Source organism: Rana temporaria, chromosome 4 (assembly GCF_905171775.1).
Source record: "Rana temporaria chromosome 4, aRanTem1.1, whole genome shotgun sequence".
In the NCBI taxonomy this organism is placed as follows: domain Eukaryota; kingdom Metazoa; phylum Chordata; class Amphibia; order Anura; family Ranidae; genus Rana; species Rana temporaria.
Window position 1 is genome coordinate 112382960 of NC_053492.1, and position 25441 is coordinate 112408400.

The 25441-nt window shown below is 44.3% G+C and overlaps 1 protein-coding gene across 1 annotated transcript in view; it reads right to left on the minus strand.

Annotated features, from left to right (window-relative positions):
* ATP1B3 (ATPase Na+/K+ transporting subunit beta 3) overlaps nt 1-25043 on the minus strand; it is a 65592-nt gene extending 40549 nt beyond the window's left edge. Inside the window, exon 1 of the mRNA XM_040348797.1 lies at nt 24753-25043. Within this exon, the coding sequence (XP_040204731.1) occupies nt 24753-24861 (109 nt within the window). The 5' untranslated portion in view covers nt 24862-25043. The remainder of the gene's footprint in view (nt 1-24752) is intronic.
* Nucleotides 25044-25441: the final 398 nt, after the last annotated feature.

Genomic DNA, 25441 nt, shown 5'->3' on the forward strand with positions numbered 1-25441 from the left:
AACAATCAATGATATTGCGCTCCGGCAGTCTGACTTTGCATGATCAATACTGATGATCAGAATGGAAGTGTATAGCTATTAGCTTGTTTGAGGATTTGATCGAATTGCACAGTGTGTATGATCACTATAAGGCAGTGGGTCTCCTTGACATAGCTGCTGATGCCATGTTCTCTGCTCTGGGGTCCAACGCCTCTTGCTGCATTCTGTTCAATACAATTTCTGTGATGGTGGGAAGGCCCGAGAATGAAAACGTAGCAATCTTATTACCAGAGTCCCGAGTTAATTCACCCTAATCTCAGGACGCTTCGATCGCTGCCGTCTAAATGGCATTAACTTAGAACAGTGTACCTCAAAAAACACAGGACTGCTGATCCATCTAGTAACCCCAGTTCCCAGGAAGCCGGCATTGCTCTGCAGAGAAATGTTGCAGCCTCTTGAGAACCAGTGGAAGCCTTCAGTTCCACTTCACCTAATTAATACTGCATGAATAGAGGCTGTTTTCTGAGCAAAGGGGGGGCAGGGCACGGCAAGAGCGGCACCAGAGCCAAGAATCGGCCACAGGACAGCGCACTGCAGTACAAGAATATATACCTGCTCTCAGCAGTAACTCTGCAATGCATTCATTAGAGAGCACCATCTGCACTGCACAAACCTGCATTTGTGCAAGAGGAAAAAAAAAAAAAAAATCTTCCAATCTAGCCCATAATGATCAATGGCCTGGAAACAAAAAGGTCAAAGAATGGCTTTATAAACGATCTTGTCAACCAAGTCAAGTTGTATTTCATTAAAACATGGCTACCAATTAACACAACACTAGCGTTTTCAAGAAATGGGGTCACCGCAGAGGGCTACAGATACAATACAGGTCTTTATGTAGGCATCCAAAAGGAAAAGATCTCTATCTATACACATACATACATACATACATACATACGTAGTATTGTATCTATATTTATTTTTTATAGCACCTACACTATAGTACATTACATATACTCTTATTGTGCTGCATAAAAAATAAAAAAGGGGAAGAAGGAGAAGGCAGTATTTTTTCCTGCACCGTGTTAAAGTGTCCATTAGGGGGAACCCCTGGTGGGTGAAATCAGGCAGTGTATTTAGACTCTAGTCTCTCACAGAGAAGCAAAGACTATGAGCCGTTACTTATACATGTAATAACAAAGATTATATATTCAATATTTTCACGTTTCCTTTTGCAAAAACACACTTTACTATAAAATGTTTGATCCAAAATACAGAAGACGGATTTCAATCCGATTGGATCTTCTGCCAGGGCTGACCGCCCTTTTTACAATGCTGTTGATTTGTGGAGAACACAATGCTTTGATTGAAAATCTTATTTTGAATGATCACACAGTCATCTGTACAGTAATGTGAGAAGTTCATACTGATCACTAAAAATCAAAACGTGGGAAGTCACAGAGTATATAGGAGATTATGGTGTTTTCATTGCAGCTTTCGATGCTCTTTAGCATTTAAATAATGAAAACAATGTTCCAATGTAAACCCACAGGTTCCAGCACAACAATCTGACCTCCCCCTGATAGAAGTAGAGCAGCCTGTGCTGTATAATGAGGGCCCTGGCAAACAGCAGGTTAACCCAGATGTGACGCAGAACAAGTGCAAAAAAAAAAAAAAAGAAGCAGACAAATTCATGCGGGTGCTGTAACGGTCTCTGTGACACTCACCTATTCATTCGACCTACGCACAGAATGAATAAAAGGGAGGCAGAGAAAGTGCTGATTGGGTTCTGAAATCACAAGACGAGCAGCAGCGGGAGTGGAAATTTCCCTTCCTTTTTCAGTGAGTGGCATTACCAGGGTCTTATTTCCATTTCAATTGTAAGGGGGGCGGCACATCACAAAAGCAGCCTGGAACATTCAAAGGAAGCCATGCCCCCCCCCCCCCTTAAAGCACCCGTTCTGGCCCCTAGAAGTACCCCCCGGTTCAGACATCTCTGCTCAGCATACAAGAATGATAATACTGCCCATAGCTATGGCATTGTTGGGAATGTGACATTTGCAGGCAATATCACACAGCAGGCACGCTTGTATCCTATTGCACACAGACACAAAAATAAACCATCAAGCATGTTGGGGTGTAAGCTTATACCCCAGAATGTTGGGATCACCTGTAATACAGGTCAAACGTTTCAAAGTCAGAGCTGCGGATCGTAAAAATGGTTCATAACAAGATTTAGCCCTGGTAGGGTTCATTGTACAGATCGAACAGAGGTAGATTCTACATCTACTGTATACCTATTCCCTACACTCTGTGGAGCAAGGTATAAATGCTGATGGCATCTCTGGAAACTGGTTAAAGCATAGCTTCAGTCTCCCCCCAAACAATTTAAAGTCAACAGCTACAAATACTGCGGACTTAGAGTTATTGTAAAGCAGGGGTTGACAAATTTGCTTGGAATCTAGGAGCCAGCTAAAAAAGTTAGGAGCCAGAAAACGCGCCCCGTCCCGACGAGCTTGCGTGCAGAAGCGAACACATACGTGAGCAGCGACCGCATATGTAAATGGTGTTCAAACCACACATGTGAGGTATTGCCGCGATTGGTAGAGCGAGAGCAATAGTTCTAGCCCTAGACCTCCTCTAACTCAAAACATGCAACCTGTAGAGTTTTTTAAACGTTGCCTATGGAGATTTTAAAGGGTAAAAGTTTGACGCCATTCCACGAGCGGACGTAATTTTGAAGCGTGACATGTTGGGTATCAATTTACTCGGCGTAACATTATCTTTCATAATATTAAAAAAAAATGGGGATAACTTTACTGTTGTCTTATTTTTTAATTAAAAAAAGTGTAATTTTTTTCCCCAAAAAAAGTGCGCTTGCAAGACCGCTGCGCAAATACGGCGTGACAGAAAGTATTGCAACGATCGTCATTTTATTCTCTAGGGTGTTGGGATAAAAAATATATATAATGTTTGGGGGTTCTAATTAGAGGGAAGAAGATGGCAGTGAAAAATTACATTAGAATTGCTGTTTAACTTGTAATGCTTAACTTGTAATACCAACGGCCACCACCAGATGGCGCCAGCTTACACATCTGGTGGTAATAACTTGTAATACCAATGGCTCACCACCAGATGGCGCCAGCTTCCAAGCCCTTCCAAGCCAAGTCGCCAGGACCCTATTTCTAGTCGCCATGGCGACCTGGCGCCCGGGATTTGTCGAGCCCTGTTGTAAAGTCTACTTTTCTTTCCCCACATAAAAACAAACATGTTATACTTACTTGCTCTGTTGCAGTGGATTTACATAGAGCTACCCAGATCCTCTTCTCTTGCCAACCCCCCTGTTTAGTGCTCCCACAGCAAACAGCTTGCTATGGGGGCACCCGAGCCGAGTCACAGCTCCCTGTGTCCATTCAGCCACTTCCTCTCTTCCCTGATTGGCTAGCTGACTGACAGCAGCGACAGCCAATGGTGCCGCTGCTGTGTCTCAGCCAATCAGGAGGGAGAATCTCAGATGGCTGAAACATTCGTGGACATTGCTGGACAGAGAGGGGGCTCAGGTAAGTGTTAAGAGGGGCTGCTGCACATAGAATGCAATAAAAAGAAAGGGAAAAAAAAAAAAAAAAAAAAAAAAAACCTTCTGCCTTTACAACCCTTTTAATAAAATGTACCTGCCCTTGGATGTCCTCACCCGAGCCAATTCTTCAATAGTCTCCGGGTGCAGGCACCAGCATCTTCACGAAGGGAAACTGGCAGTAAAGCCTTGCAGCTTCACTTAAATCACCACAGCCATCTGGCTGGAAGTGGCAGAGTGGGTACCTGTCAAAATCAGGCTGAAGGATCGTGGAACTTTCCCTTTTGGTGCTACATTTATGAGTTGGCCTCATTCCCCAGGTTCATGCAGAGGACCACATTTATTCAACTTTCTTTGTTGCTGTGATCCGACTTCCTGTTAGACAGTGGCTACATTCATTCTCCATGGTCCTACAGTATATAGAAACATAGCCACCCTCTCTTGCCGGCTCCCAACATGGACTGTGAGATCTGTAGTGTACAAAATGCAGTGCACTGCTCATTCCAAACAAAGGCAAGCAAGAGGGAAAAGGGTGAGGTTTGGGAGCTTACAGAATGTTACAAGGTGGCAAAAAACACTTAGTGGATGTGTATGGACTATTTTTGGAAAATAAAGGATATGGTTTAGTATCAGATTAAAGGAAAAAAATGTTTTGCCTAAAATGAATGTCTGCAAGGTAGACAGAAAGAATAGTGTAATGATTCTGTTAAAAAACGAGTAAATACCCATTATATTCCTTCATCCATATCACCTCCAGCATTCTAGTTTCCGTTTTCTCATTCACTTCCTGGTTTGCATCGCTCGTTCATGTAAGAACTAAATTTCCCGGTATGAATTGCGGCACACCCAGTAATTCACACCTCCTTGAAGTCTCTAACATGTAGAGAGCGTCCTGCCGCACAGATGTAGTTCCCAGGAGGGGGTGAGCACGTCACTGACCACTGCAGTAAAGCCTCCCTTCACGGTGGTCAGTAACAATCAGACAAGCAGGAAGTGAACAGAACAGAAAAGAAATAGAGCAACTTCTGAGCAAAAATGAACAATGAGGAAGTGACAAGAGGAATGTCTGCAGGTAAAGGATGCTTATTATGAAAAAAAAAATCCCTTTACAACCCCTTTAAGTGGACGCAAAAAATATTAGTTTTTAGAGGGTGACCATCAAGGACCCATTTACACCTTTCCAGTGCCTTGTGGGAATGCATGAGTTAACAAGTGCGATACAGCAACACATGTGCTTAAGCATGTTGCAGTGCTGCTGTCAAGGGCACCTCCGCACACTAACTACACCGCTGGTGCACATGCCTTGCAGCACACGATAACATATACTATGTGTGGAGGTGCATGGTTTAGAGGGGGGGGGGGGGGGAGGAGTCATACATGCCCAATTTTTTTGTTTAATCTAGTCTGGTGCACTAGCAGTCTATTCATTTGCATGAGCTGCCCAACACAGCGATTGTAACTCCGGGCTCCTCCCCTGCAGGAAGCTACTTCCTATGGGGGCACTCATGTACTCGATCCCGAGCCAGGTAGTTTGTGCCTATTCGGACACACAGCCCGGCTCGGCCCAGGTTTTGATTGACAGCAGCAGGACCCAATGGCTCCCGCTGCTCTCAGCCAAGCCTGTGAGAGCGGGGAAGAGGAGAAAATAGCTGCTACACACTTGCACAGTGCTGGACTGAGATCGGTTTCAGGAAAGTATTTAGGGGGGCTGTGCTACTATTAAAATATTTTTTTACATTAAAAGCCGAAAACGCATTAAGGTAAAAGGCCTTTTACCTTTACAACCACTTTAATGCATGACACTATTGCACCAGAATGGACAAGTGAAAAACGATCCCTTCATGTCTGTGGGCATATTTAGACAAGTTCTAAAGGCAGGCTGAGCTGTCATACAAAATAGCCTACTCCAGCTTGTATATTGAAATTTACAACTCCTGCAAGACAAAGGACCTGGAGTAATCATGATTTGCTAAACTAACAAATTAAAAACACTCATCTGCAACCTGGGATCTGAGAGCGGCTATTAGTCAGATCTGGTACCATGCCGTAATCAGATATAAACTGACAACCAACCACTACTGGGCTGCCCCAAATTAAACCCATCTTTCACAATTTGTGCTCAAACAAGCTGCTGCAAACACCAAGTGTGTTCCCATAGCAAGCAAACATCATCTAATAATATTAAAGTGGTTGTAAAGGTACATGGTTTACCTTCATGCAATATATGCATGAAGGTAACAAAACCTGCAGAAGTCCCCCCAGCTCCCCCTAATACTTACCTGAGCCCCCTCTTAATCCAGCAATGTCCACAAGAGCCTTGCCTCTTCAGGGACTTGCACTCCTGATTGGCCTTTAGCAGCAGTGGGAGCCATTGGCTCCTGCTGCTGTTAATTTCAGCCAACGAGCCAATCAGGAGACAGAGGTAGCGGGGCCAAGTCACGGCTCTGTGTGTGAATGGACACAGCCGCAGGTCGGGAGTGCGCCTGCTTGGGAGTGCGCATGCTGTGGGGGTACTCAGCCGGAGGGAGGGGCCAGGAGCGCCAGTGGGGGAGAAAGGGATCCAGGCTGCTCTGTGCAAAACCATTACACCAAACCGGCAAGTACAATGTTTTTTTATTTTATTTATTATTTTTTTTTAAATAAATCGCCATTCAGCATTTAAAATCAAATTAGACTATAGTTTTGTACTCCTAGTTATAGGTTTTTACAGGACAGAAAAAAGTATTGATGCACTAGAGAACTCCAAGTGCTGTACCACCAGAATCTGTAATGACGTTAACTGGATCTTTCCAACGCGTTGCGTCATCAAATCACATTACTTCACCAGGGAAAGCCCTGATGAAGTCATGTGATTTAATGGCATTCACAAGGCTAAATGTGAATATGCCCTAGCTAGACAGTAAAAAAAAAAAAAACCCGCACAATAGCAGGTAGATTTCATAATTGTTCACAAAAGCACACCTACAAAGCACGCCATTCCTCCACATACAGCCAATATCATCTCACTATACCTCCATCTCCAGAAAAAGGAAAAAGAAGAGTTGGAGATGTCAACATTCTTCCTTTCAGATGTAAGACTACTACATAATGGCTGGATTCACACATGTGCATTATAGTAATGTACAAGTTAATGCACCATATATGTGAATGCCTAGAGCAGCTTCATGATCTCAGACATTGAGGCATGCTGATAGGTTGCCTCATTACTTATCTAAACAAAAACATTTTATGCATTGAATGTGCTTTTCGGCTCTATTTTTACCAGCTAATCCTGACATTAAACTCCGTTCCTGTCCTAGGGTGACTACGCTGACTCACTGTGCTGTATTTACGAAGTAGCAGTGTCGTCTCCCCAGGCTGCTCACCTGATATGACATACCACTTCCTCCTCTCCATAACAAAGGGGAGATATTCTGTAGTCCAAAGAACAGAACTGGGAAGGCCGATAACATGGTTTGAGATTCCCGTTCAGTGCAAAGGAATTTACAAGATCGCTGGATTTCTGGCAGGACCAGCAAGAACTTCTCTGTACTCAATACACAAAAATGCTTAACCACCAATCTGTTACAAGACTAAGCAATGACCAATAAATAACCCAAATGTTGAAATGGATGTTCTCATTCATATAATGGAAAATGAAGGTTGCCTCTCCTCCTCCCCCTCCCCTTGGGGCTTCCTTCTGAATAAATGTACAGCTGCAACCACTTCTGATCCTAGGGAAGATCTGCACAAATGATAATGCAAAGCTCCAACCCCCCAAAAGAATCAAAGTCAGCAGCTACAAATACTGTACCTGCTGACTTTCAATATAAGGAAACCTTCACCCGAGCCAATTATACTATCGGCTTTAGGTCCAGGCGCTGGCATCTTAAAGGGGTTGTAAAGGAATTTATTTTTTTCCATAATAAGCATCCTTTACCTGCAGACATTCCTCTTTTCACTTCCTCATTTTTGCTCAGAAGTTGCTCCATTTCTTCTCTGTTCTGTTCACTTCCTGCTTGTCTGATTTTACTGACCACCGTGATGGGAGGCTTTACTGCAGTGGTCAGTAACGTGCTCACCCCCTCCTGGGAACTACATCTGTGTGGCAGGACGCTCTCTACATGTTAGAGACTTCAAGGGAGGTGTGAATTACTGGGCGTGTTGCAATGCAGGGCTGTGGAGTCTGAGTCGAGGAGTCGGAGTCAGGGGAAATTTTGGGTACCTGGAGTCGGAGTCGGCAAACAATGCACCGACTCCTACTAAATTTAGATTGGAATTAAAAAAAAAAATTCCAACAGGAGTTTTATAAAGCACTAAAAGAAGTTGAAAAGTATGATCGCTCATCAAAACTTACTGTTGAAGAAGCCATCCTTGTTTATCCAGAGATCGTTAGTGATGTGGCCAGAATAGTTACTGCAATGCCACCCACCCAAGTCCGTGTCGAAAGATTATTTTCAGCCCTAAAAATAATAAAGTCTGACTTAAGAGCCTCTATGAAAGAGGATCTGGCAGAGGCAATTCTCTTCCTTAGAACTCTACATTGAATTGATTTGCATTTGCTAAGCCTAGAACTACATTTCAAGATTAATATAAACCATTTCTAGGTTTTACAGATTTTGTTTTTGGTTCATTATAGATAAGCTTTGTTTTTGTTCTAAAACAACCAAATAATGTGGTTTGTATTTTTGAACTGGTAAAGATCCTGTTCCTGATGTTTATGCCTGCTGCTACTATCCAGCCACTTGATTGATTAATATTTTTTTTTTTATAAAACGTTGTTTTCATTGTGTTTGTCTTTTGCTTAAACTGTGCAATACAGTAGACTGTTGGCTTCCCAGCCAGTAGTCCTGTGGTAGGCAGGGCCATCTTTTCCATTGGGCACGCTGGGCAGTTGCCCGGGGGCCCCGCTTGCCTGGGGGGCCCCACCGGCTGCCCAGCAACCCCAGTAAAAAATTATGGAGTGTGACGGGTTAGAACTGCCCATGCCCAGTTCGCAGAAATCACAGAGAAGATCCGGTCCTCCACGAGTGCGGGGGGTTGCTGATGTAAGGGGGGAGTGAATGCAAAAATGTAAGGGGGCACTGATATAAAGGTTCCCCCTCCTATATTAGTGACCCCCCTTACCTTAGTGTATTTAATCTAAGCAAGGTGGTCTCTGGTCACCAGAGTACCCCCCACATCAGAGTCTGCAGGATTCCCCCTTACAATGCAAGGGGGAACTCAGTCTGCGGACCCTGATGTAAGTGGGAAAGAGAAAGCAGTGGACTCTGATATAAGGTTGTCTCTGGTCACCATAGCCCCCCTCCACATTGGAGTTCCCCCCTTAGACATGATCTGCAGCGTTCCCCTTTACATAAAAGAGTTCCCTTTCACTGTAAGGGGGAATCCTGCAGACTCTGATGTAAGAGGAAACTCTGTGCTGGCTGGGTTATAGTAACCTGACCTTCATGTCAATGAAGACATTTTTTTTTTTTTACTTTTGTTTAACTTAAACACATTTCTAATAGCACTAGCTATATGTTTATAGTTTAAATACTGACATTTGCATTGTTGGGCACTGAAAACTGTAATTTTAGGTACTTTTTTTGCAGTGGCAGTAAAAAAAATGTGGTTCTGCCAGTAAATGTTATGATTTTTGTCAGTAATTCTCATGCGTAATTGTGTAGACAGGGCCCCAGTGCAATGCTCTTAAGATGACACTGGTGGTAGGTTGCGTTTCTTTCCCTCAAGGAATGTATAAAATACATTCGCATATTAATACAGAGGAGTCGGAGTCGGAAGTACATAAAACTGAGGAGTCGGAGTCGGAACATTTATCTACCGACTCCACAGCCCTGTTGCAATGCATACTGGGAAATGTAGTTCTTACATGAACGAGCACCGCAAACCAGGAAGTGAATGAGAGAACAGAAACTAGAACGCCGGAGGTGATATTGATGAAGGAATTGAATAGGTATTTACTCGTTTTTTAACAGAATCATTACACTATTCTGTGTCTACCTTGCAGACATTAATTTTAGGCAAAATATTTTTTTCCCTTTACAACTCCTTTAAGTAAGGAACCTAGCAGTGAAGCCTTTCAAGTTCACAGCGGTGTCCTACTGCGCACGAGCGAAATGTGCTTCACTTTGTGAATGGTCAACCCCTTAGAGAGCAACTACACTTATAATTGATACATTAAAAAAAAAAAAAAAAAAAAAAAAAAAGGAGCCCTAACCTAAAGGCCAACTCTGGGAAACTATAAATATACCCTGTAGTGAGGTTCTGCCCACACTGCAATGGTTTTGGTCATTTAGGTCTGGGGGACACAGTAAAGCAGATTTTCCTTTTTGGAGTAAAACTCTAGCTAAAGAGTTTGCCATTTCAGATACATTAATTGTTTATTCAGCATGAAATGGAGCTTAGTTATGTGGCATGAGGCTGTATATTGATAGGTTAATTGGCTTCTGCCTAAATTGGCCCTAGTATATGAATGCGAGTTAGGGACCTTAGATTGTAAGCTCCTTGAGGGTAGGGACTGATGTGAATGAACATTGTATATGTAAAGCGCTGCGTAAATTTACGGCGCTATACAAGTACCTAGGGCTTCAACTAACAATTATTTTCATAATCGATTAGTTGGCCGATTATTGTTTCGATTAATCAGATAATAGCCTCCAAACAAATGCCCTTTCCAAATACGCAGCAGCTGAAAAAAAAAAAAAAATCATGGCTGTGTCCCATAGGAAAACATGTAAATGAACTGTAGTGGGTTTCTGCAAAAAGCGCCAAAAAACAGAGGTGTGAACCCAGGCCTGACATGTTTAGTAACATAATGGGGTTAAAAACAACAAAAAGAACAAATAATCGCTACTGTAAGGGGTTCATTTTTTTACCGTGGGATAGTGAAAGTAATATTTACAGTAGCGATTTGCTTTTTTGTACTATAAAGGGCTAATTTGTTTTTTTAACCCCCTTTAGTTTACTGGCCGATTAATCGATTATGAAATGAATAGATTATAATTTTCATAATCGATTAATTGTTTTGTTCGTCCCTACAAGTACCATAATAATAATAATAAATATATTCTGCAATATTTACATTTTTGGTAAACTCATTTAATGAATCCAAGCTCCAAGAGATAACAGCATTGATGCATTCACATAATTTCACAGTAACCATGAGATAAAACAAAGTTCAGGAATATTCATTTATCCCATTGTTTTGCAAATCTATGTACACTACAAACTATTATTGAATTGGTTCCGATATCGCTGTTTTACTAACTTTACAGCTCATTCTAAATGGGAAACCCAAGAGTCTTTAATAAAGATTTAAAAAAAAATTAACCACCAGCAAGAATAAGTCCTTTCAGATCCATCATGGCAGCGCCTGTTAGCGGGCATCCACTCACCTGCTGCCACCACGTCCCTCACCTTGTTGTGTCACTGTCGCATTACCAGACATCCCATTAAAGTGAATGGGACTGTCGGTGAGTCAACAGCGGGTCAGAGGAGGAGCTGCGGGACAAAGATGACAGTTGCTCTTTAAAAAAAGAAAAGAAAAAAAAAAATCATGATTTAAATCAAATCCAGCCTGCAAGTAATTAACCCAATACACTGCAGGCAAAGCCCCACTGCAAGGGATGCAGTTATAGTTTCTCAGGGTTGGACTTTAAACCAGAACCCCTGCCCCCCTTCGCCTGCCCCAAATAAATGCTTACTTACCTTTTGGACAACAGTGGCCTTCTTCAGTGCAACAACCTCTGATGAAATACCCTCCTGCTCTGACCTCATTTGCACACTTGTATTATCCCTACTGTAGTATGGCCCGTCGAGTCTACAGAGTTACCAACACAGGAGATGTACAGGGCCTCAATCAGCCAAAATAACAAAAAGGAGACCTCATAGCTGCCTCTGCAAGAGGAAAATAGCAACGTTTTCAAATTAGGTGTCAGAGACAAACCAATTTGAGATATATCCTCACTCACCATTAGCACATAGCAACAGCCCTGAAGAAGGGGGAATCTGTTGCCCCGAAACGCCTTGGCTTGATCATCTGTTGCGACTTTCAATAAAACGATCACATTTATTTTGCTTCTCATTGGATATTGGGCGCTCATTTTACCTACCCTTACAAGCTTATATTTACAGACCCTTTAAATAGGTGGCAAACTATACACAGGCCAATTACTAGTAGAGGCCCTAAAGCAACCTTGGTCATTAATATGCCTGTATAGCAGCAATTTAAGGCCCAGCCATCCTACAGATCCCAAACAATACCTACAAATAGCATACACTGAAATGGATGAGGTTGCTTGGTATACGGCAATTCATCTTTCTCGCTGGGGTTGTAAAGGTAAAAAAAAAAAAAAAAAAAAATCACCTTAATGCATTCATTAAGGTGAAAAAACATCCGACAATACCGCCCCCCCCCCCCCCCGTTTTACTTACCTGACCCCTCGAAAGTCCCGCGCTCCCCCTCTGGTTACAGTGGATGGATTGAAAGCAGCGCAGCCATTGGCTCGCACTGCTGTCAATCACATCCAATGACGCGGGGGCGGGGCCGAGTGATACAGCCGTATCACTCGGCTGTATCACGGGAGCACGCCAGCAAGAACTCAACACCATGCGAGCACGCTCACAATGAAGGTGTTGAGTCCTTGCAGGAGGGAGCCGAGACAGCCACCGAGGGACCCCAGATAACCAGGTTCGGGGCCACGCTGTGCAAAATGAGCTGCACAGTGGAGGAAAGTATAACATGTTTGTTATTGAAAAAAAATGTAAACATTTTTTTTCATCTTTAGTGATCCTTTAAACCATAAAGTCTTGCAGCCCTACTGTCCCCTAGAACAGTGCCCATCAACCCTATCCTCAGGGCCCACTAACAGGCCAGGTTTTATGCATTACCTTGGGGAGATGCAGACTTGAATACTGCAATCACTGAGCAGCAAATGATATCACCTGTAATGTATTTCAGTTATCTTGCAAACCTGGCCTGTTAGTGGGTCCTGAGGACAGGGTTGATGACCACTGCCCTAGAAGATATGACATCCTCATTTAGGTTCAGATTTCATTTGGTCCCTTGATAATGCCCTCTCTACAGACATCTTTAGAGATGTATCAGTATCTCATCACTAGGCCACAACAGTGACCTTCAGCCAGCAGACCTCCTAACTGCAATGGAAATAGAAGTGCCAAAATGCTTTGCCCAATGGTTAGCTGGACCTAGTGATGCTTTGGCTTGCTGAATCTTGGAATGTCAGTTGGAAATCAATTACAGTAGTAGTCCCTCAATGGCCTGCAAGCATGGGCAATAAAACAAAAAACTCCAAAAAGCAGGAGTCCTATTTCCTTCAAGCATCTTATTCTGCATGTCCTGTGACATTTCATTTAAGAAAGGTGCTATCTAGATATAAAGCACAAGGTCTGTAAACTGCTGGGTAAGGATAACCCAAAAATGAGAAAATATAGCTTAAGAGCCGGTTCACACAGGGGCGACCTGGGATCAGACTTCAGGACACCCCAGGACGCCTCAAGTCGCGCTGCATGAAGAAATTAATTGAATGGAGCCGTCTTAATATCCACTACTGCAGTCGCTCCGACTTGAAAAAAGGTTCCTTTACTACTTCAATCCGACTTGTAGGCGACTTGTACCCATTGATCTCAATGGAAGTCGTCTCCAAGTCGGATCCCCGTTCACAGTGAGGCAACTTTACAGGAAGTCGCTCCAGTGTGAACCTGTTCTAAGGCAAGCTCCTCCCTCCCACAGGGTAACTCCACGCCAAATTTTAAATAAAAAAAATGTCGCAAGTTCCCCCTCCAGGAGCATACCAGGCCCTTAGTTCTGGTATGGATTTCAAGGGGAAACCCCTATGCAGAGTATGGGGTACATCGTACCCATTCACCTGGTAGAAGAAAAATGTCAATAAAAAAACACTACACAGGTTTTTAAAGTAGTTTATTAGGCAGCTGCGGGGGTCATCTTCCGACTTCGGGGGTCTTCCGACTTATCCCTTCTGCCGGGCTCCACCGCTGTCTTCTTTCAGCTCTTTCACCAGCAGGGGCCCGGTCTTGTGCGTCGCCGCCTTCTTCTCTTCGATGTTGACTCGACGTTCCCTCCCGCTGCAATGCTGCGTGTGCGGCGTTTTATATAGGCCTCTTATGACGTCACAGTCCCAGCATGCTCCGGGTGGCGACGACATAAGGGGGCAGGATAATGTCAACATCGAAGAGGAGAAGAAGCGACGCAGAAGACCAGGCCCCCACTGGTGAAAGAGCTGAAAGAAGCGGTGGTGCCCGGCAGAAGGGAAAAAAGAACCAGAGAGCGGGATAAGAGAGAGAGTGGAGAAGTCGGAAGACCCCCCGAAGTCGGAAGAAGGGAGAAGACAGGTTTTTAAAGTAGTTTATTAGGCAGCTCCGGGGGTCTTCGTCCAACTTCGGGGGTCTTCAGACTTCTCCCATCTGCCGGGCACCACTGCTGTGCTTATACCAGCGGGGGTGCCCGGCAGATGGGAGAAGTCTGAACACCCCCGAAGTTGGAAGAAGACCCCCGGAGCTGCCTAATAAACTACTTTAAAAACCTGTGTAGTGTTTTTTTTTATTGACATTTTTCTTCCACCAGGTGAATGGGTAGGGGTACGATGTATCCCATACTCATTCACATAGGGTGGGGGGCCGGGATCTGGGGGCCCCCTTATTAAAGGGGGCTCCCAGATTCCAATAAGCCCCCCGCCCGCAGACCCCCGACAACCAACGGCCAGGGTTGTCGGAAAGAGGCCCTTGTCCCCATCAACATGGGGATTCATACTCAAGTCGTGTTAAAGTTGCCTCCCAAAGTCGCGCTGAAAGTCGTGTTGCCTCTGTGTGAACCGGCTCTAACGAGTACATTTATGTGATACAAACAAGAAACAATGACAACCCAACATCTTCACTATTGTTGAGATGTCCAGACACCAGCATGTCCCAGTTCAGTGGCATTCAATGATGGCCAGCTACCCACATCTATTACCAGCTACCCACATCTATTACAAGATTGCAGCAAATCAAAAATACTACCTCCATCATGGAGAAGGGAAAAACTTTTACTTGATGGAATGGATTACTATCATGCCAGTCCTAGAGGGATTTAATGCTGTCTTGATGCCCTCCAAAACACTAGATATCTGCTAGTTGTTAAAACACCATCCAGCAGGTCATACGACCTCACCACAAAATAAATGAAGGGGTTAAAAACCACAACCTGGCCATATTTGCTTAGTGAACTCCTTAATTCTATGTAATTAGTGTCCAACGTGGCTGCCGCTGAATGCATTCACACAACATTTACCTAGTTACAGCAGTGGTAGCAACTGTTTTAACATTATAAAAAACAGTGCAGACCAAAAATAGGATTTCTTTTTTTACTTGATGCTACAAAAATTTGGTGTTGGAGGTACTCAGTCCCACTTCTTCACCTACTGGAAGACATTGCTGAACAGTACAATTGATGTTGGCTAGTCTGTGTATTGATCAAAATGACTGTATCCAAGGATCCCTGGAAATTAGCAAAGTTTATCCAATGTTCTAATCAGGTTTGCAGATAAAGCTGTGGTACATACAGTAGGTCACATTGCTCCACAGTACTGCTCACACAGTAATACAGAGATTGCCTGGCATGAGCTAAATGGCCAAATTAATTTGAGTGGCTCCTTTTCTCTAGGCCACAGAAACTTACCAGCGCAGTTAGAAGTCCAGCTGTAGAAAGCCCCTTTCTCTGTACATGTTTTTCAAGGTAATAAAAGCTCAAATTAATCTGCCTTGAGCATCAAGTGCAGAAAAAGAAAACCTGTTCTGAGAAAAAGAGAGGGGCCGCCATTGCTGATCTCCTCAAATTTCTGTGTGTCTGGCACTCATACTGACTCCAATCATTTGAATCTTGGCCCCAGAGAAAGCATGCAGCAAGTGAAGTCTAAATTCCTGATCAGATACTACAGTAAGAAAATCAGCAGCCAAGTCTATTTTTTGGAGGCGATTAATGATAGCTTCCATAGCGAGGAAGACCGGGACATCGCAGGCTTCTCCTGCAGGTAAGTGACACATAATGGGCTACTATGCGATGCATAGTAGCCCATTATGCTTTACCTTTGCAGAGAAACAAAGAGGAAGTAACACCCATCAGGGTTTACTTTCTCTTTAATGACAACCTTGGGCTTCCATCCATTGCTGCAGAAAACCAAAGGCTGGCTTGCCGAAGCGGTGTGGATGCAGAAAGGTGATGTGGCTGGAGCTGATCTAGTGAGGCAATGGCGGCCCCCCAACATCAGATGGGAAGCTCAGCTGTGACAGGCATTGAGTGAGTGAGAAACTTATATAGCGCAACACACATGTGAACTGAATCGCTGAGCTTCTACAGGAAAATCAACATTGTTATTGAAAAAAGCATAGGCTTTCAATCAGCGTGGATTTGATTTAAATAACTACTAATAAGGCTCGATTTAAATCATAATTTTTAAAGAGCAACTACCATCTCTGTCCGGCAGCGGCTCCTCTTCTGTAACCGCTGTTGACTCACCGACAGTCCCATTCACTTTAATGGGACGTCTGATGATGTGGCAGCGACACAACAAGGGGAGTCGGTGCATGCCAACAGGAGCTGCCATGATGGATATGAAATGACAGGTGCTCTTTAAAATGCAAGGACTTATTCTTGCAGGTAGTTAGAATCTTTAATATTTACATTCAAAATTAAGGTTTCCTCTTTAAAATAAGCTGTCAGGTTAGTAAAACAGCGATATCAGGACTGATTCAATCATACAGTTTGTAGTGTACATAGATTTGCAAAACATTGGGATCAAAGAATATTCCTGAACTTTTTTTTTATCTCATGGTTACTGTGAAATGATGTTAATGCATGTCATCTCAGCTTGCAGTCTACCGAAAATGTAAATATTTTAGGGCCGAAACAACTAATCGATTAAATCGACAACTAATCAATTATGAAATTAATCGATTACAATTTTCATAATCGATTAATCGGCCAGTAACATAATGTGGTTAAAAAAAAAAAAAAAATAGCCCTTTATAGTACAAAAAAGCAAATCGTTACTGTAAATATTACTTTCACTGTCCCACAATAAAAAATTAACCCCTTACAGTAGCGATTATTTGCTCTTTTTGTACTTATTTTCGTTTTTTTAACCCCCATTATGTTACTAAACATCTCAGGCCGGGGTTCACACCTCTGTTTTGGTGCTTGTTGCAGAATCACTACAGTTCATTTACATGTTTTCCTATGGGAAACGTTCACATCCATGATTTTTTTTCAGCTGCTGCGTATTTGGAAAGGGCAAGGACTTAACGCAAAATGGTGCTATTTTGTTTTTTTTGGTTCAATATACTTCAATGGAGAAGCTGCAGAAAAGCATGTAGTGTGTTTTTGTGGCAATTTGTGTTTTGTAATCTGCCCAACAACAAATTGGCCCAAAAAAAAAAAAAGCAAATTTTCATTTTTTAAGGCGATTATCCGATTAATCGAAATAATCGGCCAACTAATCGATTATGAAAATAATCGTTAGTTGCAGCCCTAAAATATTTCAAAATATACAGCCTATTGCTACATAACTAAGCTCTATTTCATGCTGAAGAAACTAAATAATTAACGTATCTTAAATAGGAAACTATCTTTAGATAGATTTTTTACTCCAAAAGCATCAAAATAAATAACAAACATTTCAATGAAAAAAAAAAAAACACAACAACTTTTCTATCATTGATTTATATCCACCATGTATTTAAAGCTGGAGTTCACCCGAAAAAAAAATTTTAAGATTAGATTGATGCTCATTTTGTCAAGGGGAATCGGGTAGTTTTTTTAAAATCTGAGCAGTACTTACCGTTGTAGAGAGCGATCTTCTCCGCCGCTTCCGGGTATGGTCTTCGGGACTGGGCGTTCCTATTTAATTGACAGGCTTCCGACAGGCTTCCGACGATCGCAGACATCGCGTCACGAGTAGCCAAAAGAAGCTGAACGTCGGTGCGGCTCTATACGGCGCCTGCGCAGCGCCGTTCGGCTACTTTCGGAAAATCGTGACGCGATGTATGCGACCGTCGGAAGCCTGTCAATCAAATAGGAACGCCCAGTCCCGCAGCCCATACCAGGAAGCGGCAGAGAAGATCGCTCTCTAAAACGGTAAGTACTGCTTCGATTTAAAAAAAAAATACCCGATTCCCCTTGACAAAATGAGCCTCAATCTAATGTTAAAAATTTACTTTTCGGATGAACCTCCATTTTAATACTTTCACTGTATCGCTTAAAATGTATTTCCACTTTTGCAGCCAAATTAGGATAACTACTTTTTATTTGTTAAATGTTAATATAGCATAACTTACCAAAATATATAAAAAAAAACACTGCTGGTTACCTTTTTAAGTTTTTTTTTTACTTGCTTAAAAATTCTTACATGCCCTCCTTGCTCTGTAGTGTTTAGAAGAGGGCTGTGGAGTGATGCTTAAAATAATTAACCTAGTCTGTAAACCAGATTTGAACATTGACCAATCTAACAAAAGGGTTAAAGTTTTAGAAACCGCCTTCATGCTTTGCATGTTAATGAGATATGGAGACAAGACACTTTAAAGCAGGCCATAGACAGTGCAATTTCCTTTCCCGCAAGCACAGGATGCAGGAAATAAAAAAACACATTCGATTCCCCCCCATCAACACAGTTAGGCCCCTTTCAGACGGACGGATAGAATGGTGCTTTTAGCTGCGGATTTTCTATTTTTCTACTGCAGCTAAAAGCACACAATGTTTTCCTATGGCCCCATTCACACACAGCGTTTGCGTTACATGCGGTTTGGTGCGAATAGAAAAAATAGAATTGAATGCGTCCAGGTGCGATGTAGCGCAGCTATATGCACATAACCGCAGGTAATCGCAGTCTTTTTTGTCAACTGCGGATAGCAGCGTTTTAGAATTCAAGTGACCCAAACAAAAACAAAAAAAATAAAAATGGTTGCTATGGAAATGAATACCGCAGCTAAACGCGGCCGCAGTTAAACGCACGTAAACGCATGTAATCGCAATGTGCAAATGCAGCTAATCGCAGTGCCTGGAGCCTTGAATTTCACAAAACATTTGTAGTGCTTTTAACTGCGGCAAAACAGCCGTCCGTCTGAAAGGGGCCTTAGTGAATCTCTTCTGCGTAGCTAATGTGTTCTCCTGAAGGGGGCGCAGGGAGCTGTCCCTGCCACTGGGAAAACACACAGTAATAATTGCTAGCAGCTATATGTGCTGGCAAAAACCGCATGAAAAATCTGAAAGGCTTGTTGTACTCAAGTGTATCGATCAACTTGGGTACAATCAGCTTGCCCATAATTGGTTCGAATCTTGGCCAGTCCCTGCTGAACAGGCCAAGATTCAAACCCTCTATGGCCAGCTTAAGACTGTTCATAAATTCTTATAATGAGCTACTGCACCTTCTCCTTTTAAAGTAGTTGTAAAAGCAGGTTTTTTTTTTTAATCTTAATGCATTCTATGCATTAGGATAAAAATAAATAAAAATAAAACTGTGCGCAGCAGCCCTCTTAATACTTACCAGAGCCCCATCTTGGTCCAGCGATGTTGCACAAGTGTCTCGGCTGCCGGGACTGTCCGTCCTCATTGGCCGAGACAGCATTGCTGTTAAAGTCAATGAGGATAGAGAGGGGACGGGGCTGAGCCACGGCTCCGTGTCTGAATGGAGATACAGAGCAGTGGCTTGGCTGCCACCACAGCAAGCGGCTTGCTGTGGGGGCACTTGACAGGAGGGAGGGGCCAGAAGCGCAGGCAAGTATGACATTTTTATAAATTTTAAACAACAAACACACAAGACTATTTACACTTAAGGCACCTTTCACACGATCGGACCGTTCAGGTGCGCTGTCAGATTTAATGGCGGACCTGAACAGCCGCACCATGCAGTCCTATGGAGAGTCAGATGTCAGCAGACACATGTCCGCTGACATCCGACCCGCCAAAATCGCATGGATGGCGATACGTCCCCATCCGTCCATGGCGATCAGATTGAGTGAGATCTGATGAAAATAGACATGCTGTCCGTTTTCATCAGATGTCCCCATAGGAGACAGTGGCGCTGCACAAGGCCCTCCCCACTCAGTAAGCGGAGAGGGATTTGTCATCCACCGGCTCAGCTGAGCCGGCGGACTCCGTAGCGAGTATGCCTGTGTGGAAGAGGCCTTAAAAAGGTATGCTGTGTAAATGGGAACACAGTAGAGGTTTCTCAAATTTGGAGCATTCCATGTGCGTTTCCTGCATCACATTTAAAACGCACTGGGTGTGCAAGCTGCTGCTGCAGGTGTCAATGTATTCCTAACAAAACCTCAAGTGCAGATCACAAACACGCTTTCCCCAGATCGCATAATATAACAGTATTATGTGATGTAGTCACAGTGCATTTTTAAAAGTAGTGGAATCCAGAGCAATTGCAGCCCATTCAAATAAATGGGCTAAAAAAATCTCACAGGAATGCAGTGGTCCTGTGTGATTCAGGTGTGACCAGCCCCTTGGGCATCACTTTCCACCCAACGGTATCACTTGAACTCCAAACTGTCTACTTCTTTAGCTGAATGACAAGTCCTCGTTGACTCACCTACAGGCCCGCAATAGGCACTTGAGATCTAGAACCCCCCCCTCCGACCAATGAGAAGCTACGTTATTTAGCATTCCCTTACACATTACGTTGTTTAGGAACAGCTGCAGAACACACTACCCCAAGCATATTCAGAGGGGTGCAAAATTAGCGGGACCAGATGGCATCCTATACCAAGAACGGCATTTGATGTAATACAGGAACATGGGTAGATCAACTGTACAATCTAAATGCCCATTCCTGCAAATTTACTACTTCCCATACCATAGGGCTTGTGCGCTCATAAATAGAAGTAAAAAAAAAAAAAATTCTTCAAGGCAAAAACATTCCATAGAGACAACAAATTGCATTTACAGTTCTATCTGAATGTATGAAAGAAGCCATAAAGAACAAGTGCTGGCTCTGATGGGCTGGTCTCCAATAACAAACCATCCTCAATGCACCGCAGAGAATATATTTCTCCACATAATGGGTTAAGAAATCTTCCAGAAGCTGAGTGTTTCAGAGACAGTACCCACACATTTATAGCAAGCGTTTCTGCCAGTGTGTGGTTAACATTTCGCGCCACTTAAATGTGACGCCTGCACAAGAGAAAGGAAATAACACACAAAGCTGAGAATCTACAAAAAAATAGACACAGGAGGATGTCATCTATAAAGGGATTCTTGGCCATCAAGACAGGAAAGGGTTAATGGATTGTGTTCCTGCAGTTGTGACTACGACAGACCATCCCCCACTCTATCCCCATCTCCTCTGAGAGGCTGAAAGATTCATTCAAACAAGGCGATGGGAGATTGAGGAATCAGGACACTCATCTAACACATCAAGAATCCCCCACTTATGTCATCAGCCTCAGCAGACCTATCTAGCTGAGCCCACCTTCCTTCCTAAATGAAAAGACCAGAGATGTCGTGATGGTGGGATTTTCTGCCAGGATAGAAGATGGCAGCCCCCCTCAATGTCTCCCATCCACAGTCACAGAGAGCTATTTATAGCATCCAATGCGCCTGACTTCAGAAGCGCCCCCCACCTCCTCCCAGATACCAAGAAATGTGTCACACCACCGATACAGAGCCTTCCCCACTATTTCTGCCTAATTTAACCCCCGCTACCAAAAGGGTTAATGCAAGGTGCTCCATAATGGCGACCATCACTACACACCCAGCACAGCATCTTCCTTGGCTTCCACAACACAAGCTCCATTCACTGACCCATTTTATCAGAAGAATGCCACTGCAGCAACCTGGCACAATGCAGCAATAAGCCAGGAACAGACATGTCATCGGAATGCCAACATTAATGGGGGATTTGTTTTTGAGCAACACAAGGTATTTATTGGAAAATACCAATCCATTCCCTAGACTTCATAATTACTCCTGGTATACCAGACACCCACATAGTCATTTAACATTTGCCTGCTCTGAGGGGCAGATATCTCTCCAGATAGAGTCATTCTAATGGAAGAGATGCTCCATCACTGGGAATCCTCGCCATTACACAAGACTCCATTAGCCACAATTTATTTCAGCTCTCGTCCACCAGGGGTCACTAAATTATGGAAGTCATCACTTCATTGCTCCCCCCCTCTTCATCTCAGCCATTCCAGTTATGAAGACAAGAATTAGAGGGATGTCATACCATTAATACTACATCCCGAGATCCCCTACACCCAAGCACCATTAATACTACATCCCGAGATCCCCTACACCCAAGCACCATTAATACTACATCCCGAGATCCCCTACACCCAAGCGCCATTTATACTACATCCCGAGATCCCCTACACCCAAGCACCATTAATACTACATCCCGAGATCCCCTACACCCAAGCGCCATTAATACTACATCCCGAGATCCCCTACACCCAAGCACCATTAATACTACATCCCGAGATCCCCAAGCGCCATTAATACTACATCCCGAGATCCCCTACACCCAAGCACCATTAATACTACATCCCGAGATCCCCTACACCCAAGCGCCATTAATACTACATCCCGAGATCCCCTACACCCAAGCGCCATTAATACTACATCCCGAGATCCCCTACACCCAAGCACCATTAATACTACATCCCGAGATCCCCAAGCGCCATTAATACTACATCCCGAGATCCCCTACACCCAAGCGCCATTAATACTACATCCCGAGATCCCCTACACCCAAGCGCCATTAATACTACATCCCGAGATCCCCTACACCCAAGCGCCATTAATACTACATCCCAAGATCCCCTACACCCAAGCACCATTAATACTACATCCCGAGATCCCCTACACCCAAGCACCATTAATACTACATCCCAAGATCCCCTACACCCAAGCACCATTAATAACTACATCCCCTACACCCAAGCACCATTTATACTACATCCCGAGATCCCCTACACCATTAATACTACATCCCCTACACCCAAGCACCATTAATACTACATCCCGAGATCCCCTACACCCAAGCACCATTTATACTACATCCCAAGATCCCCTACACCCAAGCACCATTAATACTACATCCCGAGATCCCCTACACCCAAGCACCATTAATACTACATCCCAAGATCCCCTACACCCAAGCACCATTAATAACTACATCCCCTACACCCAAGCACCATTTATACTACATCCCGAGATCCCCTACACCATTAATACTACATCCCAAGATCCCCTACACCCAAGCACCATTAATACTACATCCCGAGATCCCCTACACCCAAGCACCATTTATACTACATCCCAAGATCCCCTACACCCAAGCACCATTAATACTACATCCCGAGATCCCCTACACCCAAGCACCATTAATACTACATCCCAAGATCCCCTACACCCAAGCACCATTAATAACTACATCCCCTACACCCAAGCACCATTTATACTACATCCCGAGATCCCCTACACCCAAGCACCATTAATACTACATCCCGAGATCCCCTACACCCAAGCACCATTAATACTACATCCCAAGATCCCCTACACCCAAGCACCATTAATAACTACATCCCCTACACCCAAGCACCATTTATACTACATCCCGAGATCCCCTACACCCAAGCACCATTTATACTACATCCCGAGATCCCCTACACCCAAACACCAACAATAATACTACATCCCGAGATCCCCTACACCCAACAGGCATTAATACTACATCCTTTGATTCCCTACACCCAACAAGAGCCAATGTTTATTTCGATCACCTATACCCACCCAGTATTAAACGCTACAGCCTCCGATCACATATACCCAACAAGCATTATTGTTGAATCCTCTGAACACCTACACTCAAGCTCAACGCTACATCCTCCGATCGCCTATACCCAACCCAGTATGAATGCTACATCCTCCGATCGCCTATACCCAACCCAGTATGAATGCTACATCTTCCGATCGCCTATACCCAACCCAGTATGAATGCCACATCTTCCGATCGCCTACACCCAACCCAGTATGAATGCTACATCTTCCGATCGCCTACACCCAACCCAGTATGAATGCCACATCTTCCGATCGCCTACACCCAACCCAGTATGAATGCCACATCTTCCGATCGCCTACACCCAACCCAGTATGAATGCCACATCTTCCGATCACCTACACCCAACCCAGTATGAATGCCACATCTTCCGATCACCTATACCCAACCAATATGAATGCTACATCCTCCGATCACCTATACCCAACCAATGTTAATGTTGTGTATCCTCCGATCCCCCTACACCCAACCAGTATTAATGCCACATTCTTCGACCACCTATTCTAGATCCTCAAAAGCACCAAAACCCAACCAGCATGAATGCTAAATCCTCCGATCATCTACATCCAACCAGTGTAAATTCTTCATCCTCTGATCCCGTTCCTGCTGCATTACTGCCCCCACCACTGTCCTATAGGATAACCTCTAAGACTGGATGCTCAGCTCAAGGCTATGGTGACAACACTGGCATCCGCATTACTACACCTCACTACTCAATGTCAGCAAACAGAGATGGTGCAGGACTGCATAGATCTACATAGGAGAAAAGGGGGGCCTAATACTGGCCCCCAGCCAGGGTGCCAAAGAAACCCATCAACTGGAAAACCACCATTCAGAACATTAATATTTAGGAACACCGAGGGTCTCCTCCAATAACAGACATTGTAGACAGGTTGTAGGATACAGCGACCTAGCCTGGTGACGAATGAATGAAACTTTCAGAAGGCAATCACACGCACATTACGGGGTGGCGATCTGGCAGCTCGGAGACCATTCAGTTGTGGGAAGAGGAGTGTTATTGTAGGGATAGACCACTAACATGGCTTACAATGGTGGACCAGGTCACCCATCAGCATTGCCTATTTCATGTGTGCCAGCCCTTGCTATGGACTCTCACTCCTTCTGCTGCATTGGTCCCATCTAATAGGGACACATAGACGGGGGTGTACAGATTTGGCTGTGACATGTATGAAGATGGTGGGGGTGTCAGGGAGCTGTCATGAGATTTAGGAGGACAGAGCCTTTAAGGAGCAATGCGATAGGTGGAGTGAGAGGATCAGTGATGACTGGCACACTGCAGTGGAGGGGGGGGGGGATGAGCCTGAGGCTCTCCTATGGAATGGTGGTCGTAGTCTGCTTACCCCAGCTGCTGGCCGTGCGGCCCAGGATCTCTCCGCTCCGCGGGTTATAGATGAACTGCTTCCATTCAGAGCTGGACTGCTCCGTGCTCTTGTTCTCCTCCTTGGCCATGCTGATGCTGGAGATAGCGGTGTGTGTGTGTGGGGGGGGGATAAGGCAATGGAGTCCAGGCGCTGCGGTACACTCTGTAACGTGAAAGCACAGCCTGGACCACTCTACGTCCCCGCCGGCCGCTCTCCAATCTGAGGCTGCTGCGGTACCAGCACACAATTCCCCGGCACAGCAAAATTTGGGCGTGACCGTGCTCAGCCAGTCAGAACCTTCGATGGAGAGAAGGGGCGGGGACGTTAGCGGGTCCAAAGCCTATCCTTTTAGGAGGAAGGCGTGGCCTACGAGCGCGGTCAAGGCTAGTGGAGGGGAGTCCTGCGCAGGAGGGCGGAGCCGTACACGCCGAATCCAATCTCCGCTATTGCTGCAGAGACGAGAGCGCGCGCCTAGCCAGATAGCGGTCGTCTTGCGCTGCGGGGGCTAGAACGCGCCTTCTACAATGAAGTGAGCGTGTTCCTGTGTTTGCGCGTTCACGCCAAGACTGATAGGAGCTGGGGGTCTCCTCAGCCGCAGCCTGGTCACGTGTATTGCTATAGGCGCTTACCAAGTGAATACATATATACACAAATAAAGAGTGTCACTA